The sequence below is a fragment of the Manihot esculenta genome, chromosome 1 (genome assembly GCF_001659605.2).
Source record: "Manihot esculenta cultivar AM560-2 chromosome 1, M.esculenta_v8, whole genome shotgun sequence".
Taxonomy (NCBI): Eukaryota; Viridiplantae; Streptophyta; class Magnoliopsida; order Malpighiales; family Euphorbiaceae; genus Manihot; species Manihot esculenta.
The window spans coordinates 13,302,676-13,322,355 of NC_035161.2; the positions used below are offsets into that span (position 1 = coordinate 13,302,676).

Sequence of the window (19,680 nt, forward strand, 5' to 3'; positions counted from 1 at the left end):
AACAACAAGGAAAGCGAAACACTGGGGTTCAAAACAACTAGCATACACATCCAAACACTTTCAAGTGAACGTACCTGACGTCACCGTGTTTGATGTGGCAACCTTTTACTGAGTCAGGATGAATGGAACTTCCTCGGGAACCTTCAGAAAAAGCTAACCCTTTTTCTCTGCCTCAACTACCACCCATTCCCAGACTAACTCTAACCTTTCTTTTTGCCTTTACTCTTCTCTTACTCTGACCTATTACTTGCCCTTAGTTTTCTATCTCTTGTTCTGTTTTCTGCTTTCTCTTGTTTACTTTACTCTTTTTACTCTTTCGTAAGAAAACCATTCTCACTATACCTGGTGATCTCGCTTTGTACCTCTTTTCTGAAATTCTATCTCTTTAACTGTTATTCTGACCATGTAACTCTATTACATTCTGTTATGTTCACTCCTACTAGGATCCACAAAACAAGACAGATATCAAAACTCTCAAAAAGAGCATACCTGGCAGCACTGGATCTAATGGGGCTATTCCCTGCTGAGCCTTTCTACCTGACAAAGACCGCTGGGACCGAACCATCCAAGGCATCATACGACACTCACGAATCACATGCCCCTTCTGTCCACACCTATAACATCCTATTGTTCCTGCCAGACAAACTCCCTTATGCAATCTACCACACCTCAAACATTGTGACTTGCCTATACCAGAACTTGGACTAGCACCGCTATTCCCTACCTCTCGCTTTGTTGATCCTTTTAAGCCCCTAACCTTTTTCTTTTTACCTTTCCTCCACGTTGCTCCTTTCCAGGTAGCTGTACTCCAGGTGGAGGGTTCATTCTCTCCTATCCTAGAATCCTTGGTCTGATCACCTGGTACAGACTCATCCATATTTACTTGTACACCTACCTCCTTTCTTTGCACCTCTACTTCTAGCTCTCTCTTGTTTTCTGATTCTCGCTTTATTCCTACGCGATTATCAGCAAAAGATCCCTCAGATGGATCTGATTCCACAGGTTGACCACCACTCATCATCTTATCACTCAGCTAGCTCTCCTGAGAAACAGCACAGAAGAACAAACATTAGCACACATGTTCACATGAAAACACATGAACTAACAACATATACATGCATACATAGCATAACAGTAATGCACATGCATATACTCATGGGCACATTAGCATGCAAAACAACTTCCTATCTTAGTGGACATGATTATACTTATTGTGCTTTGCCTCATTAGAACATCTAAACCAACCTCTTTCCGATGTGGGATCTCTCTAATCCTTAAACAAAATTGTTCAACACACCGTACTTAGGAGGCCCTATGCTCTGATACCATCTGTAACAGCCCGGAAACCGGTACCCTCTCTGTAACGGCCCAAACTGCTCGGCACTAGGATCCAGATCGGCTTAAGGCCGCCTAGACCCGTAGTAAGCCTGCTATGAACTCTGTGTACCTGTTAAAATCCCATACATGATCCGACTGGACTATTAACTGTTAAAACAACCAGACTTAACCTTGAAAACATTCTCTGTAGGTTCAATCATACGAACCACAATACTCAGATATACTAATCTGAGCTAGCCCTCAGGCTATCTATAACACACCAGTGATGCTCTACCAAGTAACCTCCATGCCCTATGCGCTCTGCAGCATAGAACCCACTCTGTAAGGGTCAGCATATCATAAGTTAACTTGGCTACCATAGAGTCACAGGAATCAAACCTGGTCTTCTCTAATGGCCTCTCTATGGATCACAGGAATCAAACCTGGTCTTTCCTATGCACTGGTCTTGGGTCAAAGGAATTAATCCCTGTCTTCCCTCACAGTTATAATTCACTGGGTTTTCGAAACACATCATATACTAAGCCTGGTCTGACTCATTTCTCATCAAGACACTGTAAAACAGGATACATGCATACACTAGGGATTCACATACACTAGACAATAGGCAAAAGCACATTCTAACTCATTTATACATTAACTGACGAACTATTACATTCTTTTACATATATCTCTTTTACCTACATCATGTCCACACTATACTATTACACATGCAATCCTTTAGCATAACTCTGTTGCTTCTGCCCTTCCCAGCTACTCTGAACCTGCAAAACTGGGATTAAGGGAAAGGGATGAGCTTCTAAAGCCCAGTGAGTAGAAACACTGAAAACAGTTCATTCATACGCACTATATATGAAAATGCATCACCAAACAAACATCTCAATATATCTTGGATTAGACATGACCCCAAAACTCCCTCGACGGGCTATTGAAGTCACCTTGGTCCAATCTCCACTAAGGTAGACATGACCCCAAAAATACCCTCTGTCAATACTGGGCCCCCCCCAAAGGAGCTACACAGGGCATTCCAACATGTACTTGCCCAACTGACCTGACACAATGACAGGAGCCGAAGCTTAGGCTATTGGAGTCGCCTGGGTCCACCTAACCTCTGATCATATAATCAACAATAATATGCAATGCTTCATATTCGTGATTCTAATGCAATCACCCTAATACATATCATAGCAATCATGATGCATGAACTATGCTCAAGCATTATGTTTCTTTAATAAAAGATTAAGTTTAGTTCTACTCACCTCTGCTCCTCTAGCAGAACCTGTACTGACTCTGAAACTGCTAATCCTGACAACCTCTCTGAACTGTCGGGTCCAAACCTACACAAAAGGACTCGATTGAGGTGTCAAACATACTCTTATAAACTCTTAAACATCTGCCCAAAACCCCTCTAAAAGCTCATAGAATAATCACTTAAACCATGCAAAGGAAAAGCTAGGCAGGACACCTTCGACGGCACCTTCGGCGGCCGAATGTGCATGACAGATCCGAAAGTCCATTCTTTCGGAGGCAACCTTAGGCAGCCGAAACTACCTTCACAAGGGGTTCGGCGGCCGAATCCTCCCTTCGGCGGCCGAACCTGAGTTCATCCAGAACCCAGCTTCGTGCACAACCATCTCCTGCCAAGCACCAACTCTATTCACTCATGCATACACAACTCCTCAACTTGCATATACTCAAGTATATGTACAAAGGGGTCCAAAACTACCTATCAACCCCAACAAAACAACACACATAACACATAATCAAGCTTCCATGCAAAAACCCTCACAAACATACTTTTAAACCTACTCATGCAACTCTACCCTTAACCGTTTGAAAAGCTGTTCAAACTCATTAAAACAAGCTGAAAACTTCCCTTACCTCTTGAAAACAGAAGAGGAACAGCCAACTCAGCAACTCCTCTTCAACTATTCCCAAAACCTCACTTTTCTCTCCTTTTTCTCCAAAACGTTCAAAACCTTTGCAAATGACCAAACCCTCTGCATGAGCTGATTAAAGCTTGCAGATGAGTCAAAGGGATACGTGGCCTAACCCTCTGTGGTGATTTGGAGGCGAACACCTGGCCAAACCACGGACTGAGGCGTGTCCACAACGAACCGACCTCCTCAGCTTCGGCTGCCGAAACTGCATGCAAAACCATGCAACTTTCGGGGGCCGAACATAACCTTCGGGGGCCGAACATTGGGCACTTTCAGCGGCCGAACTTACATTCGGGGGCCGAACCTGGCCTTTGTCTCCAAAGCCTTTTCTCTTTAAAACTTAAACACTTAAAAGCATTTTAGAAAACCTTCACTCTTACCCTTCTAGACCCTCTGACATCCCCGAATTCCACCGGACGGTAGAAATTCCGATGCCTGATTTAGCCGGGTATTACACCGGCGGCCTTAAGTCGACCCGGATCCTAGCGCCGGTAGCGGTCCGGATTTCCGGGGCGTTACATCCTCAGCCTCCTCAGTGATTTTTTGTTTATTTAGTTACTCTTATGTTTTTCTCCTCTTTTGGTATTGTGATATTTTTTGTTTTTGATGATGTCAAAAGGGGGAGAATGGTACATTGATATCTTTTGGTTTTATGGATGTTGATACATTGATATCTATTTGACTCATGATTATTGTGCATAATTATAGCTCTTCTTGAGATGCATTTTTTTGCTGGAACTCATTCATTCGTATAGGATCCATTGCATCTCATTGCATTGAGTCAAAACCTCCCTTATGTGTCTTCTCACATTTTAAATATGGCATAAAGTATTTTTTGATAGGGGGAGCACATTAAGGGGGAGAGATTTTTAAAATGCACACACTACACTTATGATTACTGTTTTATTATTTACCAATTGTTTGTCATCATAAAAAAGGGGGAGATTGTTGAACCTAAATGTTCTAATCCATGTTTTGATGATTAATAAACAATTGGTATGCTACTGATTATCTTCAAAAGTGTTTATGTTGAGCTTGTAGGTCCCTTACTAACAAGAACGAAATTGCTTAAATCTCAAAAGGAAAAAATGCATATTTTGGAAGCATACCATAAGAAAGGGATCATAAAGTAATTTCTTGTTTATGTTTTGTAAGTTATTCATTGTGAATTTCAATTAATTAGGTGTGATGGCTCAAGGTTTCTTTTATTTCTAAAAGTTTTTTTAGATATGGCCAAATCTTTAAATACTTGACTTTCGGGGACTAAAATGATATTTTTCAAAAGAAGTGATTTTGTAATTATTCTTTATCAAAATCAAAGATCTAAAAATATGGGTTACAAAAATTCAAACGGATTGAAAAATGGATTTTTATAGCCTAAGTTATAATTTTTCAAAGAATTTAATGAAATATTTTTTTGCCCCCTAAAGCCAACTTTCGGCTTCCGAAAGTCAGGGATAGAGACGAAAGTCCCACATGTTCGGCCGCCGAACATTGACTTTCGGCCGCCGAAAGTGTGTTTTCAGCCTGCCCCCTAAAGTGCATCCTTCGGCTTCCGAAAGTGAGGAACAGAGACGAAAGTCCTGTATGTTCGGCCGCCGAACATTGGCTTTCGGCCGCCGAAGGTGGTTTTCTCCCTAAACAAAATGTTTGGCCTCCGAAAGTGAAGGACAGAGGCAAAAGTCACCTATGTTCGGCCGCCGAACATTACCTTCGGCCGCCGAAAGTGTGCTTTTAAGTCTGCCTCCGAAGCCTAATGTTCGGCTTCCGAAAGAGAGGGACAGAGACGAAAGTCCCACAAGTTCGGCCGCTGAACTATGACTTTAGGCCGCCGAAAGTCCTTTTTTAAAGAGTGATGTTCTTCACCTCAATTGGTTCGGCCGCCGAACTTTAGCTTAGGCCGCCGAACCTGAATTTCTCTGAGAAAGATATAACGGTTATTTCTGAACATAAACGGCTCTATTTGCATTTAATGCACCCCCAACGGCCATATTTATGACTGAACTATAAATGCAATGAGTTTTTGATATGAAAAGGTTACAACAACCATCTAAGAAAATATTTATTGAGATCACAACATTTTTCATTCTCTCTCTCTCAAAACTTTGAGCCAAAGCATTGATTTCTTGAAAGTTTATTTTGAGTTGTAATTGGTTGGGTTTGCAGAGTGAGTAAAGGTTGTTGAGAGATTCTGTTGTTGTGAGTGTGGCATTGAGCAAAGAATTGCTCTTGAGTGAAAAAGAGATTTGTAAAGAGCAAAGGCTTGCTCTAAGATTGTAAGGGTTTTAATCTTCACCCAAAGAAGATTTGATAGTGGAGTTGAACTCTCAAGGTGGACCTTGAGGAGAGGACGTAGGCTTGAGATAGCTGAACCTCTATAAATTCTTGTGTTGATTATCTTCTTCCTCATTGCCTTCTAATTTGTTCTTTTGCCTTAAATTTTTTATAAACCCAATTCACCCCCCTCTTGGGTTGCTTCAAGGGACAACATCATATATGATGGTTTCGAGTATGCCTTATGCCGTACAATCTAATGGTAAAATTCCTCCTAATAGTCAGCCTCCTATTAAATCGTCAGTTGTTTAAGTTTACTTTAGGAGACCAGTACCTGATGATACATGTCTTACACCAGAATATTCTTCTCCATCAGATCCACCGCCGAGTGACCTCGACCTCCCCATTGGTCTTCATAAAGGTAAACGACAGTGTAAATCTATCTACTTTATTGCTAACTTTTTATCTTATGATCACCTGTCTCCTTCTTCTACCTCCTTAATTGCCTCTCTAGATTCTATTTCTTTGTCTAAGACAGTTAAAGAGGCCCTGACTCATTTTAGATGGCGTGATACAATATTTGAGGAGATCAAGGCTGTAGATGAAAATCATACTTGGAAACTAGTTGATTTACCATTTGGCAAGGAGGCTGTGAGTTGTAAATAGGTTTTTGCCATCAAAGTCAATCTAGATGGCTCCATAGTGAGGCTTAAGGCCTGTCTTGTCGCCAAAGGTTATGCCCAAACCTACGGCGTTGACTATTTTGACACTTTTTCTCCTATGGCAAAAATGACCTCAATTCGCTTATTCATCTCCCTAACTACTTCTCAGCGTTGGTCTTTACACCAGTTAGATATCAAGAATGCATTTTCATATGGTGACTTCTAAGAGGAGGTGTATATGGAGCAACCACCAGGATTTTTTGCTTAGTGGGAGTATGGAAAAGTTTGCCATTTGAAAAAATCTTATGGTTTGAAGCAGAGTCCCTGTGCATGGTTTGGCAAGTTCAGTGAAGTTGTTCAAAAATTTGAGTAGAAAAAAAGCAAGTGTGGCCATTCAGTCATCTATAGAAATTCAGATATTGGTATTATTCTCCTTGTTGTATATGTTGATGATATTGTCATTACAGGGAATGATAGTACATGGATCTCTTCTCTCAAAAAATACTTGCATGCGAGTTTTCATACTAAAGACTTGGATCAACTTAAGTATTTCTTAGGAGTCGAAGTCTTGAGGAGTAAAAGGGAAATTTTCCTATCTCAAAGGAACTATATCGTTGACGTACTTGCAGAAACTGGGAAGATGGGAACTAAACTATGTAGCAGACCAATGATTCCTAATATATGTCTTACAAAAGATGATGGAAACCCTTATGATGATCCAGAGAGGTACAAGAGGTTGGTTGAAAAGTTGAACTAACTTATGGTGATGACTCGGCCAGATACTGTTTTTGCAGTAAGAGTTGTAAGCCAATTCATGTCTGCACCTATGGTGAAATATTGGACCGTTCTAGAATAAATTCTATATTATCTAAAAGGGACTCCTAGACTTGGTATACTCTACAGAGGTTATGGACATACTGCACTTGAGTGTTTTTCTGATGCTGACTGGGCAGGATCCAAAAGTAATAGAAGGTCGACTACAGGCTACTGTGTATTTGTTGGAGGAAACCTAGTGTCTGAAAAAAGTAAGAAGCAAAATGTGGTATCCAGTTCCAGTGCCGAGTCAGAATACAGGGCCATGATTCAGTCCACTTGTGAGATTCTGTGGATAAATCATCTGCTGAAAAAAGTTGGTATGGATGTTGGATCACCCATGAAACTTTAGTGTGATAATCAGACTACTCTTCTCATTGCTTCTAATCCAATATACCATGAACGGACTAAGCATATTGAAGTTGATTGTCATTTCATTTGTGAGAAGATTCAAAAAAATTTAATCTCCACAAGTTATGTGAAGACATGAGACCAACTAGGTGATCTACTCACCAAAACTTTAAATGGACCTCGAATAGAATATCTTTCTAATAAGTTGGGCATGATAAATATCTATGATCCAACTTGAGGGGGAAGTCTTAGAGTGTGAGAGTGTGAATATAATTTGTACATAAATTATAGGAGATTGCATAATCATAGGCTAATTGATTGATAGAGGAATATTAGGAGTTGCCTTAACAATACCTTGTAATCTATATATATACCCACTTACTTTAATGGAAAAATATACTGAAATTGCCAAATTATTCCTTATCTCATTACAGTTCCAAACAAGATACCACATCAGATTCTACAGTTGAAGCCGAGTATATATATGCATTTAAGGCAGCAAAGGAGGAAGTTTGGATTAGAAAGTTTATTTCTGAACTTGGTATTGTTCCTAGCATTGTTGATCCAGTCACTTTGTATTGTGATAACAATAGAGTCATTGCACAAGCAAAGGGGCCAAGGTCTCATCAAAGATCAAAATATGTACTTAGATAATTTCATTTGATCAGAAAGATCATTAAAAGAAAAGATGTGGAGATAAAGTGAGTATCTACAGATGAGAATCTTGCTGATCTTCTCAGTAAGACATTGTATCTGTAGAAACATAATTACCATATGGAAACTTATGGGATAAGACAAATGGATGAATAATATTAGTGCAAGTGGGAGATTGTTAGTTATATGTACTACAGCTAATTTATTGGTTGTAGTTTGATATTAACTTTCATATATTTTTAAGTATTTAATACATTTTAATAAAGTCATTTATTTATTTTTAATGTTCATTTAATTGAATCTCAGGTAAAGATAAAGTTCACGAGACCATATTACTGTGCAAATAAATTATATTATGGCAATGATTAGAACTTTTGAAACTGGTACATATTATATTCTTTTCTTTTAGATGAAGCAATTAATTTCATAGATTGAAATATAAGAGATATCTAAAAATAATATGTAAGTGCTTATTTTATTTTATAAATACGAACTGATCTACCTAAGAAGTCTATATGGAGAATAACTTATATCTATAGATTATTTAAGTGATGATTGTGTATATGATCATTTCACTTGAAATCAATAAGTCATCTTTTATAGGACTTCTATATTTTTAATCACCTTACACATTACTTAATTCATAAATAATAAATGGGAATGATTTGGGTATAGTAGCAATTGTATTAAGATATTTTATGTGATTGAAATAAAGTTCATCACTCTAAGTTTCTTAGGGAATGTCCTATTTATTCTCTACTAGCATTATCAATGAAATCCTTAGATAAGATGGAATGAAATTAACAAACAAGATTTGAATTTCATTCAATAGATCAACGGCTATTCCAAGAGAACTAATATGATTTAATATAACAGACATTTAATGCATGAAGCGTGTCTGTTATGTTAAATCAGGATATTTGTAATGATGAAATATTAATTATACTGAGAAACCATGCACTGAAAAGTTAAGTCAAACCGCTATTAACATTCTAAATATTTGGATAATCCTGACATATTACTAGACAATATTTTTTATCTTTAAATTAATTAATTAGTTAATTATAATTTCCAAATATATTTAGAATTTAATGGGTCACATATATAAAAAATAATATGAGAAAATAAAATAAAAAACAAAATCAAGTAGAATTTGATTGCATATAAATTTTATGACATTAAGATAAAATTGTAATATGAAAGGATTACGACTGTGATCTAATTAATTAAGTAGAGATTTAATTAAATTTTTTAAGATTTATATAACTTATTTATTAAAATTTTGAAATGTAATTGTAATTTATTTATTTAATTAGTTAAATAAATAAACAAATATTATTATACTAAAAATCTAGGGTTTTAATATAAAAGGGTCTTATACATACTTTTGAGTGCCACCAAAATTTACAGGAATAGTTGAGAGTTATCATTCAAATTTTTTTCTCATTCTGAACTCTTAAAACTGTTATAAGGTTTTTCGAATGCTATTCTGAGTATATATTGTTAGAGACCATACATTTAAATGGTTTGTGGTTTACAACAATCCAACCGAGATGAATGATCTCGCATTTTACTATAAATAAAATAAAATATTTTTATTTTTTTTATTTATATTATTTTATTCATTTAAACGTGATTTATATTATAAAAAAATTTTATTTTATCTTTTTTCTATTCTTCCATAATGTATCAATACGATTAAAACTTAACAAGTGGTACGTAATTCTTGATTTGATTCTCATATCCAGATTCATGTTTCATTCTTCTGAATTATAGGGTTTGATTTAGTTTGGCCAACTGATGGGTTGCACTTTTGGTATCATTCATATATATATATAATAAGTTTTAAAAATGAGAATATAATCTAATTATTATTGGAGGGAAATTATTGAAGGAGAGAAGAATTTAAGATAAGGGATTTTGCCTTTAAAATTAGGAAGGGTGGATAAGTTATTACATGTTGTTATAAATGTTTAATCTTATTAAAATGACAAATAATTTTGTATAAAAAATGTTTTCAAAATATAATTTTTTTTTCAAAATATAAAAAAAAGGATAGATGAGTAATGAATTGTAAAATCCAAATAAGATTTTATATATATATATATATATATATATATATATATATATAAAACTTTTTGGTAGTTTAATAATAAGGTATTTATTTAAATGACCAAGAACAAGATATTGAATAATCACTTTTACATCAAAGGAGTAGAATATGTTGTTATAGTTGGGGTAAGTTTGAGATTTTTATATTTCAAAATTATTATTTATTTATAATTAGTTAAATTTTTGGAAATTTAATTTATGAAGTGGGTTGGATGAGTGAATTTTTGTTGACAACAATCATTGTAATTAGAAGAAATGATGTTGATTCAATTCTCACGTGTATGCGGATAAGTGTTTAGTGTTATTTACTTGCAGTTGAAGAAGCTGATGCAATAGCAGTTAAGTTAGTTTTATGATGCATTTCCATACTGTATTTATATCTAGTTGGGTTTATATTCGGATTGAGAGATTTATTTTTCTTGTTATAATGAATTTTATTGTAAATTACAGATTGATTTTTTATTTTATTTTAATAAATATAAATTAAAATATAAAATGAAAAATAAACACGGAACCCGATCTAAACTATAAAAATATGTAAAATAAGATTAGTTGTCGTTTAATATTATTATAGGACCTAATAAAAAATTATAAATATGTTGTTTTTAATATTTCCTCCACTTATAAATTTAAATTTCGAAATAATGGATTGGTTCGACTATTACTTTGCTTTTTAACCCAAAAAAAATATATTAAATTTATACATTTTATTTCTATGGAGAGATAAAAAGAAATTAGCTGTGAATTTTATTTGATGAGAGGATAATTTAAATATAGATATTTTTTAATTTAACTAATAAATTAATAATAAAAATTAATGAATATTTTTTAATTAATTAGAGTAAATTAACGATAAAAATAAATAAAAATTATTTTAATTAATAAAATAAAAATATAAAAATATTTTAATATAAATATATAATTATATGGCCATTTTAATTAATTAAGGTAAAATACCGGAGAAGAGCAATGCAATAATTATATAAAAAAAATGTTTACTGTATTTTGATGCATTTTTAAGTAAAACTTTGGTGATTTAATTTGTCACAGCAAACAACTTGCGGTTTTTATTCTGTTAGCACATTGTAATTTTTCTTACTAATTCCATTAATAAATACTGAAAAATTAATAAAATAATATTAATTTAAACTAAATTACATTTTAATCTTTAAATTTTAATAAAAATATAAAATTTAATTTCAATATTTTTTAACTTAAATATAATAATCATTTAATTATAACTCATCCTTATATTTTTATAAATTAATCCATAAATATTATAATAATTTTTTATTAACTAATCTCTCAAATTTATTAAATTTGATTATTTTATATTTAATAATAAAATAATAAAATAAAAATTAAATAAAAAATATTTGTATATTATGTATCTAAATTTAAATCTAAAATATTATTTCTTTCTAATTTTTTCTTTCCAATAAATTTTTATTTAATTACAAAAAAAAAGATGAACCTTTTAACAATAATAAACTAATAAATGAAGTGAGTAATAAAATTTATTTAATACAATATTAATTTAGGTATAGAAACAACTTTTTCTATTATAATTAATAAACTAATGATAAAAATGGATAGAAGTTAATGAGTACTATTTTTAGTTAATAAAAAATATAAAATATTTTAATGTAATTTTAAAATTAAAAGGATATTTTAATTAGTTAGAATAAAACATACATACATAATTTTAAAATATTTTAATTTAATTTTAAAATTAAAAGATATTTTAATTAGTTAAAATAAAATGCAACCGTATAGTTTTAAAATATTTTTTAACTTTAACCAATTAATTAATAGTAAAAGAAATAAAAATTAATGAATATTATTTTTAAATAATGAAATAAAAATATATGGTATTTTAATCTAACTATAGAATTAAGGTAAATGATTGAAGTATAATAATAATAATAATAATTTTTTTAATATTTCAAAATAATATTATTATATTTGGATAGGAATAAGAGAGGAACGGAAATTTAGAAAAAAAATAAAAATATAATAAAATGGAGGAAAATATGAAAAAAAAGAAAAATAAGTGTCACTTTCTCTCTAAAATTAAAGAAAATAAGTGAATAATTACTTTTTTTTTTAAATTTCTATAATTATTTATTTTTATTATAATTATAAAGAGTCATTTTATAGTTTAAAAAAGTTACTTTCCTCTCCTATTTTCCTTCCTAACATTCAAATAATTTCTCCACTACTGTGATTTTAGTTCCTTATTTTACACACTTTATTTTCTTTTCACCCTATAAGGTTATCCAAACAAAGGCTTAGGAAAGATTAACAGTAGAATCCACCTCTATGCACCAGTAATTACTAAATAAATAATTGCGCAGTGGGAGAGAAAGTAGCGGGTGAAAATGTCTTTTCAGACAAAACATTGGGTGGAAATAAAAGGCTACAGATGAAACCTACCATTCTTACACTCACGTCGTACATATATACTCTCATGCGGTCAAACCACTTTCCGTGAGCTGAAGAAGAGACCTCAATAACCATCTTTTCTTCTGTCTTTTCTCTGTTAATAACATTCAATACGGCTTTCTGCAGACATACACGGTAAGTAACCTATATCGCCTTTTCTTTTCCTTTCTCAATTCACTTTCTGTTTCATCTGGAGATCCCATATTTTTTCTATGTAAATTTGGTTCCTTTTTTCAGTAATTTTGTGTTTTCAGACTTTATTTGGTTTAATCGATGATCTTCTTGCTGTTTTCGTTGTTCTTGATTGTGTATCATATTTATAGAGCTAGGTTCAGAATTGCTCTGTCCTTGCGGAGGTTGTGCTCCTTGTTTTTGGGTGATCTGAATTTTGTTGATTTCTGAGGTGAATTTAAGTTTCCTTAGCATTTAATTGAAAACAAGAACTATGTGGTTAGTTCATCAGTTTTGATCCATAGTGTCTTGTGAATATTAGTTCAAATTTCAAAGGCATGATGTATCTTAAGATTGCCATGGAGATCATCTTTTTTTTTTTTTTCGTTAGTATCTGCAGGCGTTCATGGAACAAGCGATCATTTGAATATTTATTATTTGATGAAGTTTTAGCTTTTGGTCCTAACAATTTACATGACCTTTGAGCTTTCTGAAACTCTTTTATTTTCCAATTCAAAATGCCTTGATAATTTTTGGCCTTTTCAATTTGTGACCCGACACGCATCATACCTCCCATTTGCATCTGCTAGACTGCTACACCCTTATTAAATGCTACCCATCCAATTTGTTGGCTTTTTCCAGTGAGTAGGTGTATGTTTGTGCTTGGTTTTTCCGTAAGTAAATTGCTATCCTGGAATAATGAAGCCAATTTCTCCTGGAATTTTTGTGCTTTTTGACCACATAAATGTGAAAACATCTATACCTTCCGGCAGTATACTATGAAGACTAGTAAATAATTCAATGAAGATTGACGAGAGATATTCATATTTCCCTAGTTTAAAGTTTCTTATTTTCTCAAGCTGGATTATCTGTTGTATACTTATAGTTATGATTATTTGTTTACATGTCAAAGATTTCCGCCTTGTATTCAAGTAAACATATAGCTTCATGGATGATGGCCTTGGGAAGATAAAGATTGTTCCAGATCACTTTCAAGTTTCGACTGCTAGTGAGAACGCTCCTCAAAGACATAATACACCTAATCTTCAGCCAAGAATTGATAATTCAGCTAGGTAATTCTTTTTTCCTTGAAGGAAAGGAAAAAAAAAATAGAATTCTTAAGAAATTTTAATGATTTCATTTCAGCTCTGCTGATTTAGAATAGGTCCGGTAGCCGTTTTTGGGCTAGAAGACAACTAAAGAGATCTGCATTCATGTTGAATATTTTTAGTCTACGAGGGCTGCCATGGAGTTCTAGCAGTGAGGATCAGCAAAAGGTTCAGTGTATAACCCTTTTGACTTTATTCCCCCCCCCCTCCCCTTCCAAAGGCTGTGCCATGGTATGAGCTACACAATAAATGGTAGTCTCTACCTTCAATAACTGTCATCATAATGGTGAAAAATTCCACCATATTGGTGGTTGGGGAGACTCAAGCCTGATCCCCATTTCTCACACCCTTTCAAGGGAATGAGGAGACCAACCAAGTTATTCCTTTTTTATCTTATTGATGATTTGATTTTATGTATTGTTTGACCAACAAAATGTTTTTTTATCTGCAGGTTGAGTTGACTGTAGCAGAGTTAGAATCCCTTCGGTCAGAACTTGCTGACATAGAAGAGAGGGAGGCACACTTGAAAGCACAGTAAGGACAGTTTGATACATTGTTCTGAAACTGTGATGGTTTTGCTTAGCAAATATTACGTCTGTTAATATCTAATTGTCAATCTGTACTTTGATTGCACCTTAAGCACTGAACGCCCACAAAAATGAAGATATGATTCCTGACTTGACTCCATTCCATATACTAATGAAAATGACAAATGCAGTTCTGCTTACATTGTTGCATTTTCCATTTTGATCTCTTCAGCAATAACTCCATTCCATATACTTGTCAAAAATGAAAAACCAGGGGTTTTATTTTATTTTTTACAGTTTGCCTTTTCCACTATTGGTCATCTTTAATTTTAAAAAGCAAGCAATTCAGTATGTTTTGTTTCTGGTTATTGTTTACAGGTTGGAACATGTTGATGAAATTCTTCGCTCTGCTCGCTTCTCTGGCTATTTATACATTCGAACAGTAATGAGTTTCTCCATTTCACTTGATCTTACTTTCTATCAGTTTGTGCTGCAATACCTTGTGCACATTGTCTTTATAATATATGTTTTTCCTCTACTTTTCCTTTTTCCATTTTAAAGAGATGGACAGCTTTACCTGGGGAACCTCCTCCAATTGATGATACTGATGTTGATGATTGGCTTCCTCGTTTTGTTGTCCTTCATGGGCCTTGCATCTTCTATTATTTGTTATGTACAGGTAACTGATTTTCTAGTGATGCTCCCTCCTGTTATAAATATCAAGGAATTGTTGGATGTAATGCAGTAATTTTGGTAATGCTTGCACTTCCTATGCAGTAATTAGCTGTTTAGCAAAATCTCTGTGATAGAGGACTCCCTTATTAATGTACCCCCCATCCTTCTATTTTTCTTGCTGATTTGCCCTCTCTTTATGGCATACTTATTAGTAGTTTGAATTGTTTCTCAACTAGTTTTATTTATCTTTCTTCAGAATCTGAACAAAGATACATTGGCATGGGATAATAATAATAATAATAAGAAAAAGGAGAAGAAAAACAATAACAAGGCCAGCTTTGGAAACTTATGAACTCTTTATTATGTTGATACTACTGCCAATTTTTCTATTAGTTTGTTCAATTTCATTTAAAGTGCAATCCCTAGACTGATGAAATTAAAATTTCGTTGAGGAGCCAGTAAGGCATTTATTACTTTTTGCACTATATAATTTTTTTTTAATTCAAATTATTTATATTGCTTGCTGATCGAAAATTGAAATTTATCCAGATTTGAGTCCTCAGGATTCCACTCTGTTGTCTGATATTGTTGAAGTGGGTTCTTTGCCAAGCTTTACAAGAGAAGATGATGAGACACGATATTCCTTTTATATCTTAACTCGTCATGGGCTGCGATATGAGTGTTCAAGTATTTCTAAAATACAGGTACTTCCCAGTGGCAGTATGATTCATGTACTTCCAACTGTTCCTTCTAAGTACTTCTCAATGTTGTAATTATTAGACCTCAAACACAAGTATATCTCGTTCCTTCTCTTACATGAGGTATATCATGATATACTCTGCTTTTCTGTGGTTGATGAGGGGTAAAGAAGGTAATCCAATGCTTTCATAACAAGGCTCCTGTGACAATTAAGCATGCCAATTCTATCGAGTCCTTGTCTAAATAATCATGTGCTGAACACTACCAGGGAGGCAGCATTAAAATTCCCTAGGTTTATAGTCATGCAACATGATTTTCTTGGTTGCTCCAGTTTCTTTATTTTCATGCATGCATCATTAATTGCTGGTTATTTTTTATTTTTTGGTGGTCGTTAAATGGTTGACTTAAATGTCTTGTAACTGATTTTGGTAGAGATATTGCTTTTAGTATGATTGTCCAGTTTTTGAGAGACAAGATTGTGAAAATGGCTGAGATGTAAAAAGTTGTTTACCATTTTCATTTTGAGATTTTGATTAATGGCATACTTTGAGATTCATTTGAAGTTTGACTCTATAATTTTCCTTGATTCCTTAGGTGGATGCATGGTTGGCAGCATTGAAAACTGAGTGCAAGTCGGGTTCTGATGCATTGAGTGAGATTTGAATAATTGATGCATGTTCATTTGTAAGTTGTACATATGAAAATAGTTAGATGTTTAACCTTTGATCAGTTCATCGTAGAATGGAATATGATGATACTAATTCATTCATTCTATTTTTGTACATAGAATAACGCAAAAATTAAAAAGGAGTGATGTTGTACAATCATTTTGGCAGAGTTGGAAAAATAAAGTGACAGAAACCTAAGACACACTACTCTTTAAGGAATTATTTCTTCACAAATAAAAAAGATGAGATTGTGAATATTCTTCCAGGCATAACAGGTTCACCCAAGAAAACTTGGGAGTTTGAAAGAGCAGGAAATAATGATTTCTTAAGTAACCCAGTGTTGCACCATTCCTGCAAGTGCACAAATTGTTAACTAGTGATATAGTCAATGAGATATTGTTTTCATGAGGAAGCAAAAAATTTAAACTAATAATTGAAATTGGATTCACACTCAGGGTTTTACACTTTGATTTTAAACCTCTTTCAAGGCAGAGACTATATTCTAATCAAGTCAATATATATTCACATGATTGATTAGAATTTCCTTTTGTCTTATAGTTTTTTTCAGTTTATTTTTACATACATATTAAGAAATATAATTTTTTTATTAATTTTCTAATTATATTCATACTAAATTTATTAAATTTTATTAAATAATAAAAGATATTTTAAAAAATTTTTAAAAATAAAATAAAATTAAATAGAATAATAATATTCAATTTATATGTTATTATAACATAGAAAAAGAAAACAGATAATAATTTTGAGATAAAAAAAATGAACAGAAAAGAGTAATTATAATTAACAAATAAAATTTCTTAAAGGATTAAAGCTTATTTCTAGATTTGAAATTCTAAATTCAATTTATACTTTTCTATATTAGTTTCATCTTTCAATTTTTCAATTAACATATATATAATAAAGCAAAGTATGTGAAGCAAATATAAGATAAAAAAAATTTGTGAATGAAACAATGAAAATCTATATTTATTGAATAGAAAACAATCAAGAATCCATATAATTAAAGTGTTGAGTCTCTCATTCTAGAATAAAAAGATATACTTACTCATGTTCAACACAACCAAAATATCTGTCTATTCGCTCAAAAAAGCTAAAAACTTATTCGCGAATTCTCAATTATATCAACTTCTTTTAATCTTGTACATTATACTCCAAACTTTGTAATTTATTGTAATTGTATTCAATTACTCAAATTAATTTTGATCATCTTCAAAATTACATTCGTGTCATGACACATGGAATTTAAGTATAGTTTTTTAAAATAAAAAGTTCCACCTAAGCAAAAATTATTGACAATGGTTAAAACTTATACAAGCAAATCCTACTTATACAAGCAAATCCTAATCCTAGTTAAATCCTTCAAATTCAATAGATACTGTTAACCCATTAAACCACTCTCCTTTACTAAACTTAGCCATCAATAAAGCCAAAAGTTTCAACACCATCGATAACCCATGCATTGTTGATAGAGGGAATTGAAATACAGAAAGTGGTCTAGTGAGAGATAAGTAGCAGGCAAGAAAAAAATTGGAAAAGTTGTTTGAAGGAAAAACAAACAAGGTAATTTTATTATCAGCGAACTACAATAAAATAATTATTTATGAGTCAATGAGTTGGTTATTTTATAGTTTTTTGAGGGATTTTGGTTGGCATTGTTAACATATTTTGAGTTCTTTCACATGCAATAGGTATTTTAGTAGTTTTTAAACTTAGGGTTTACTGTCAGTATTAGAGTGTATTAAATATTTTATGTAGCTCAATATATTATATCTATTTAGAGATTTTCTATTTTTTAAATTGACTAATTAATTTATATCATTTATGCCCCAACTTTCTTGTTGAAGTTCATATGGGGATCAAGTTTAGTGAGGGGTCTCTCATAAAGTACTCTAGAGGAACTTATATTCTAGGTTATCGGTTAAATTGTGAGGTAATGAATTACTTAGATATTGTCAATAAAGGTAAGGAAAGAGGTTATGGTGAAGTGGCAAAAATTGAATATTACAAACTTAGAGGTGATTGGGAGTATCAATATAATACCCAGTTAAACTCCGGTGTCGGAATTCTCACTTTTCGACGGAATCTCTATCGGAATCTGGGATTTCGAAACTGGAATCTTTATAAGGGTAAAATAGGTTTTTTATAAAATGAATTTGAAGCTTTTCTTAGTGTTTTTTTTTTTTAAAAAAAAAAAGAGTTTTGTAAAGGTTTTAAGATTCGGTCGCCCAAAGTGATTTCTCCAGCCACCTATAAAAGGGGCTCTGCCCGAAATGGAGAGAACTTTCTCTCCATTTCGAGCAGAGGTGAGCTTTCATGGACCTTTCCTTCACAATGCTTCTTTTAAGTAGTTTTCTCATGAGTTTTCCCTTTGATTTTGAAGATTTGTGTTGTGATTCAAAGTTCTAGCTCTTGGGACCTTCGGAGCTCATCTCTCCATCTCCTAAATCCTTCCTTTGCTTGTTGCAATTTTCGTGTTCTTCAAAAGGTAAGTTTGATCTTTGCCTCCCTTCTTTTGCTGAGGTTCTTAAGGGAGGAAAAAGTATTTTCTATGAATTAATGATATGTAAGACCCTTTTTATATTTTTGAGTTTAAAATTCTGTTTTTGAATAATAGAGAATTCTTTTGTTGTTGATGTATGATGAGGATTAGGCTAGCTTTAGATGTCCCTTATGTTAGTGTATATGTCCTAGGCCATTATCTTGTACATTTTTGTATGTCGTTTGGTTATTAATAAAAGAGGTCTTTATCATTATTATTTGTTTGCATATTACATAATAATGATTATCATTCCTGGTTACTTATTATTATGTTGATAATAATAAAATATAACTAGTATGATTATTGATTGATAATCATGAGATGATTATGTATATGTTGATATAATTCAATAATCATAGATACTTGTTAGAGAACAAAGTATTGGATGGACCCACATTGAGATCACTACACGGGTTATTGTCATAAGTGAATATCAAAGTAGTTCTGTCTTAATCTTTTGACTTGAGATTGTCATAGTTTCCAACATAAGGACTATTATGTTTTGACATAACCAAACATTATCTTTAATCGGACAATCATAAAGGTTATGATTGAGCATAATAGAAATTATGTAGAGGATAATGAACAATCAAGATAGGATTTGTCCTTCTCTCTGAGAGAGATATCTTCTAGGCCCCTCGATAAGTGAGACTGAGAAATGCATGGCCGTGCTCAAATGAATTGA

At 32.8% G+C, this 19,680-nt stretch overlaps 1 protein-coding gene across 3 annotated transcripts; it reads left to right on the forward strand.

Moving 5' to 3' along the window:
• The first annotated feature begins 12,562 nt into the window (after window positions 1-12,562).
• Window positions 12,563-16,594, forward strand: LOC110611390. Of its 3 annotated transcripts, none has more exons than XM_021751692.2 (8): window positions 12,563-12,721; window positions 13,671-13,830; window positions 13,923-14,034; window positions 14,318-14,400; window positions 14,772-14,835; window positions 14,955-15,072; window positions 15,618-15,772; window positions 16,362-16,594. In XM_021751692.2, the coding sequence occupies exons 2-8, from the start codon at window positions 13,706-13,708 to the stop codon at window positions 16,428-16,430; spliced, it is 726 nt and encodes a 241-aa protein (XP_021607384.1). In that variant the 5' UTR covers window positions 12,563-12,721; window positions 13,671-13,705; the 3' UTR covers window positions 16,431-16,594. The 3 variants fall into 3 exon arrangements, with proteins under 3 accessions (XP_021607384.1, XP_043810990.1, XP_021607394.1); XM_043955055.1 differs by lacking the exon at window positions 12,563-12,721 and adding an exon at window positions 12,783-12,800; XM_021751702.2 differs by lacking the exon at window positions 12,563-12,721 and adding an exon at window positions 12,807-12,989.
• Window positions 16,595-19,680: the final 3,086 nt, after the last annotated feature.

Coding starts and splice junctions, on each gene's coding strand:
- LOC110611390 (XM_021751692.2), top strand. CDS start 13,706: ATGGATGATGGCCTTGGGAAGATAAAGATTGTTCCAGATCACTTTCAA. Junction 15,073..15,617: donor CTATTATTTGTTATGTACAG/GTAACTGATTTT, acceptor AAATTTATCCAG/ATTTGAGTCCTCAGGATTCC. Junction 15,773..16,361: donor CAAGTATTTCTAAAATACAG/GTACTTCCCAGT, acceptor TTGATTCCTTAG/GTGGATGCATGGTTGGCAGC.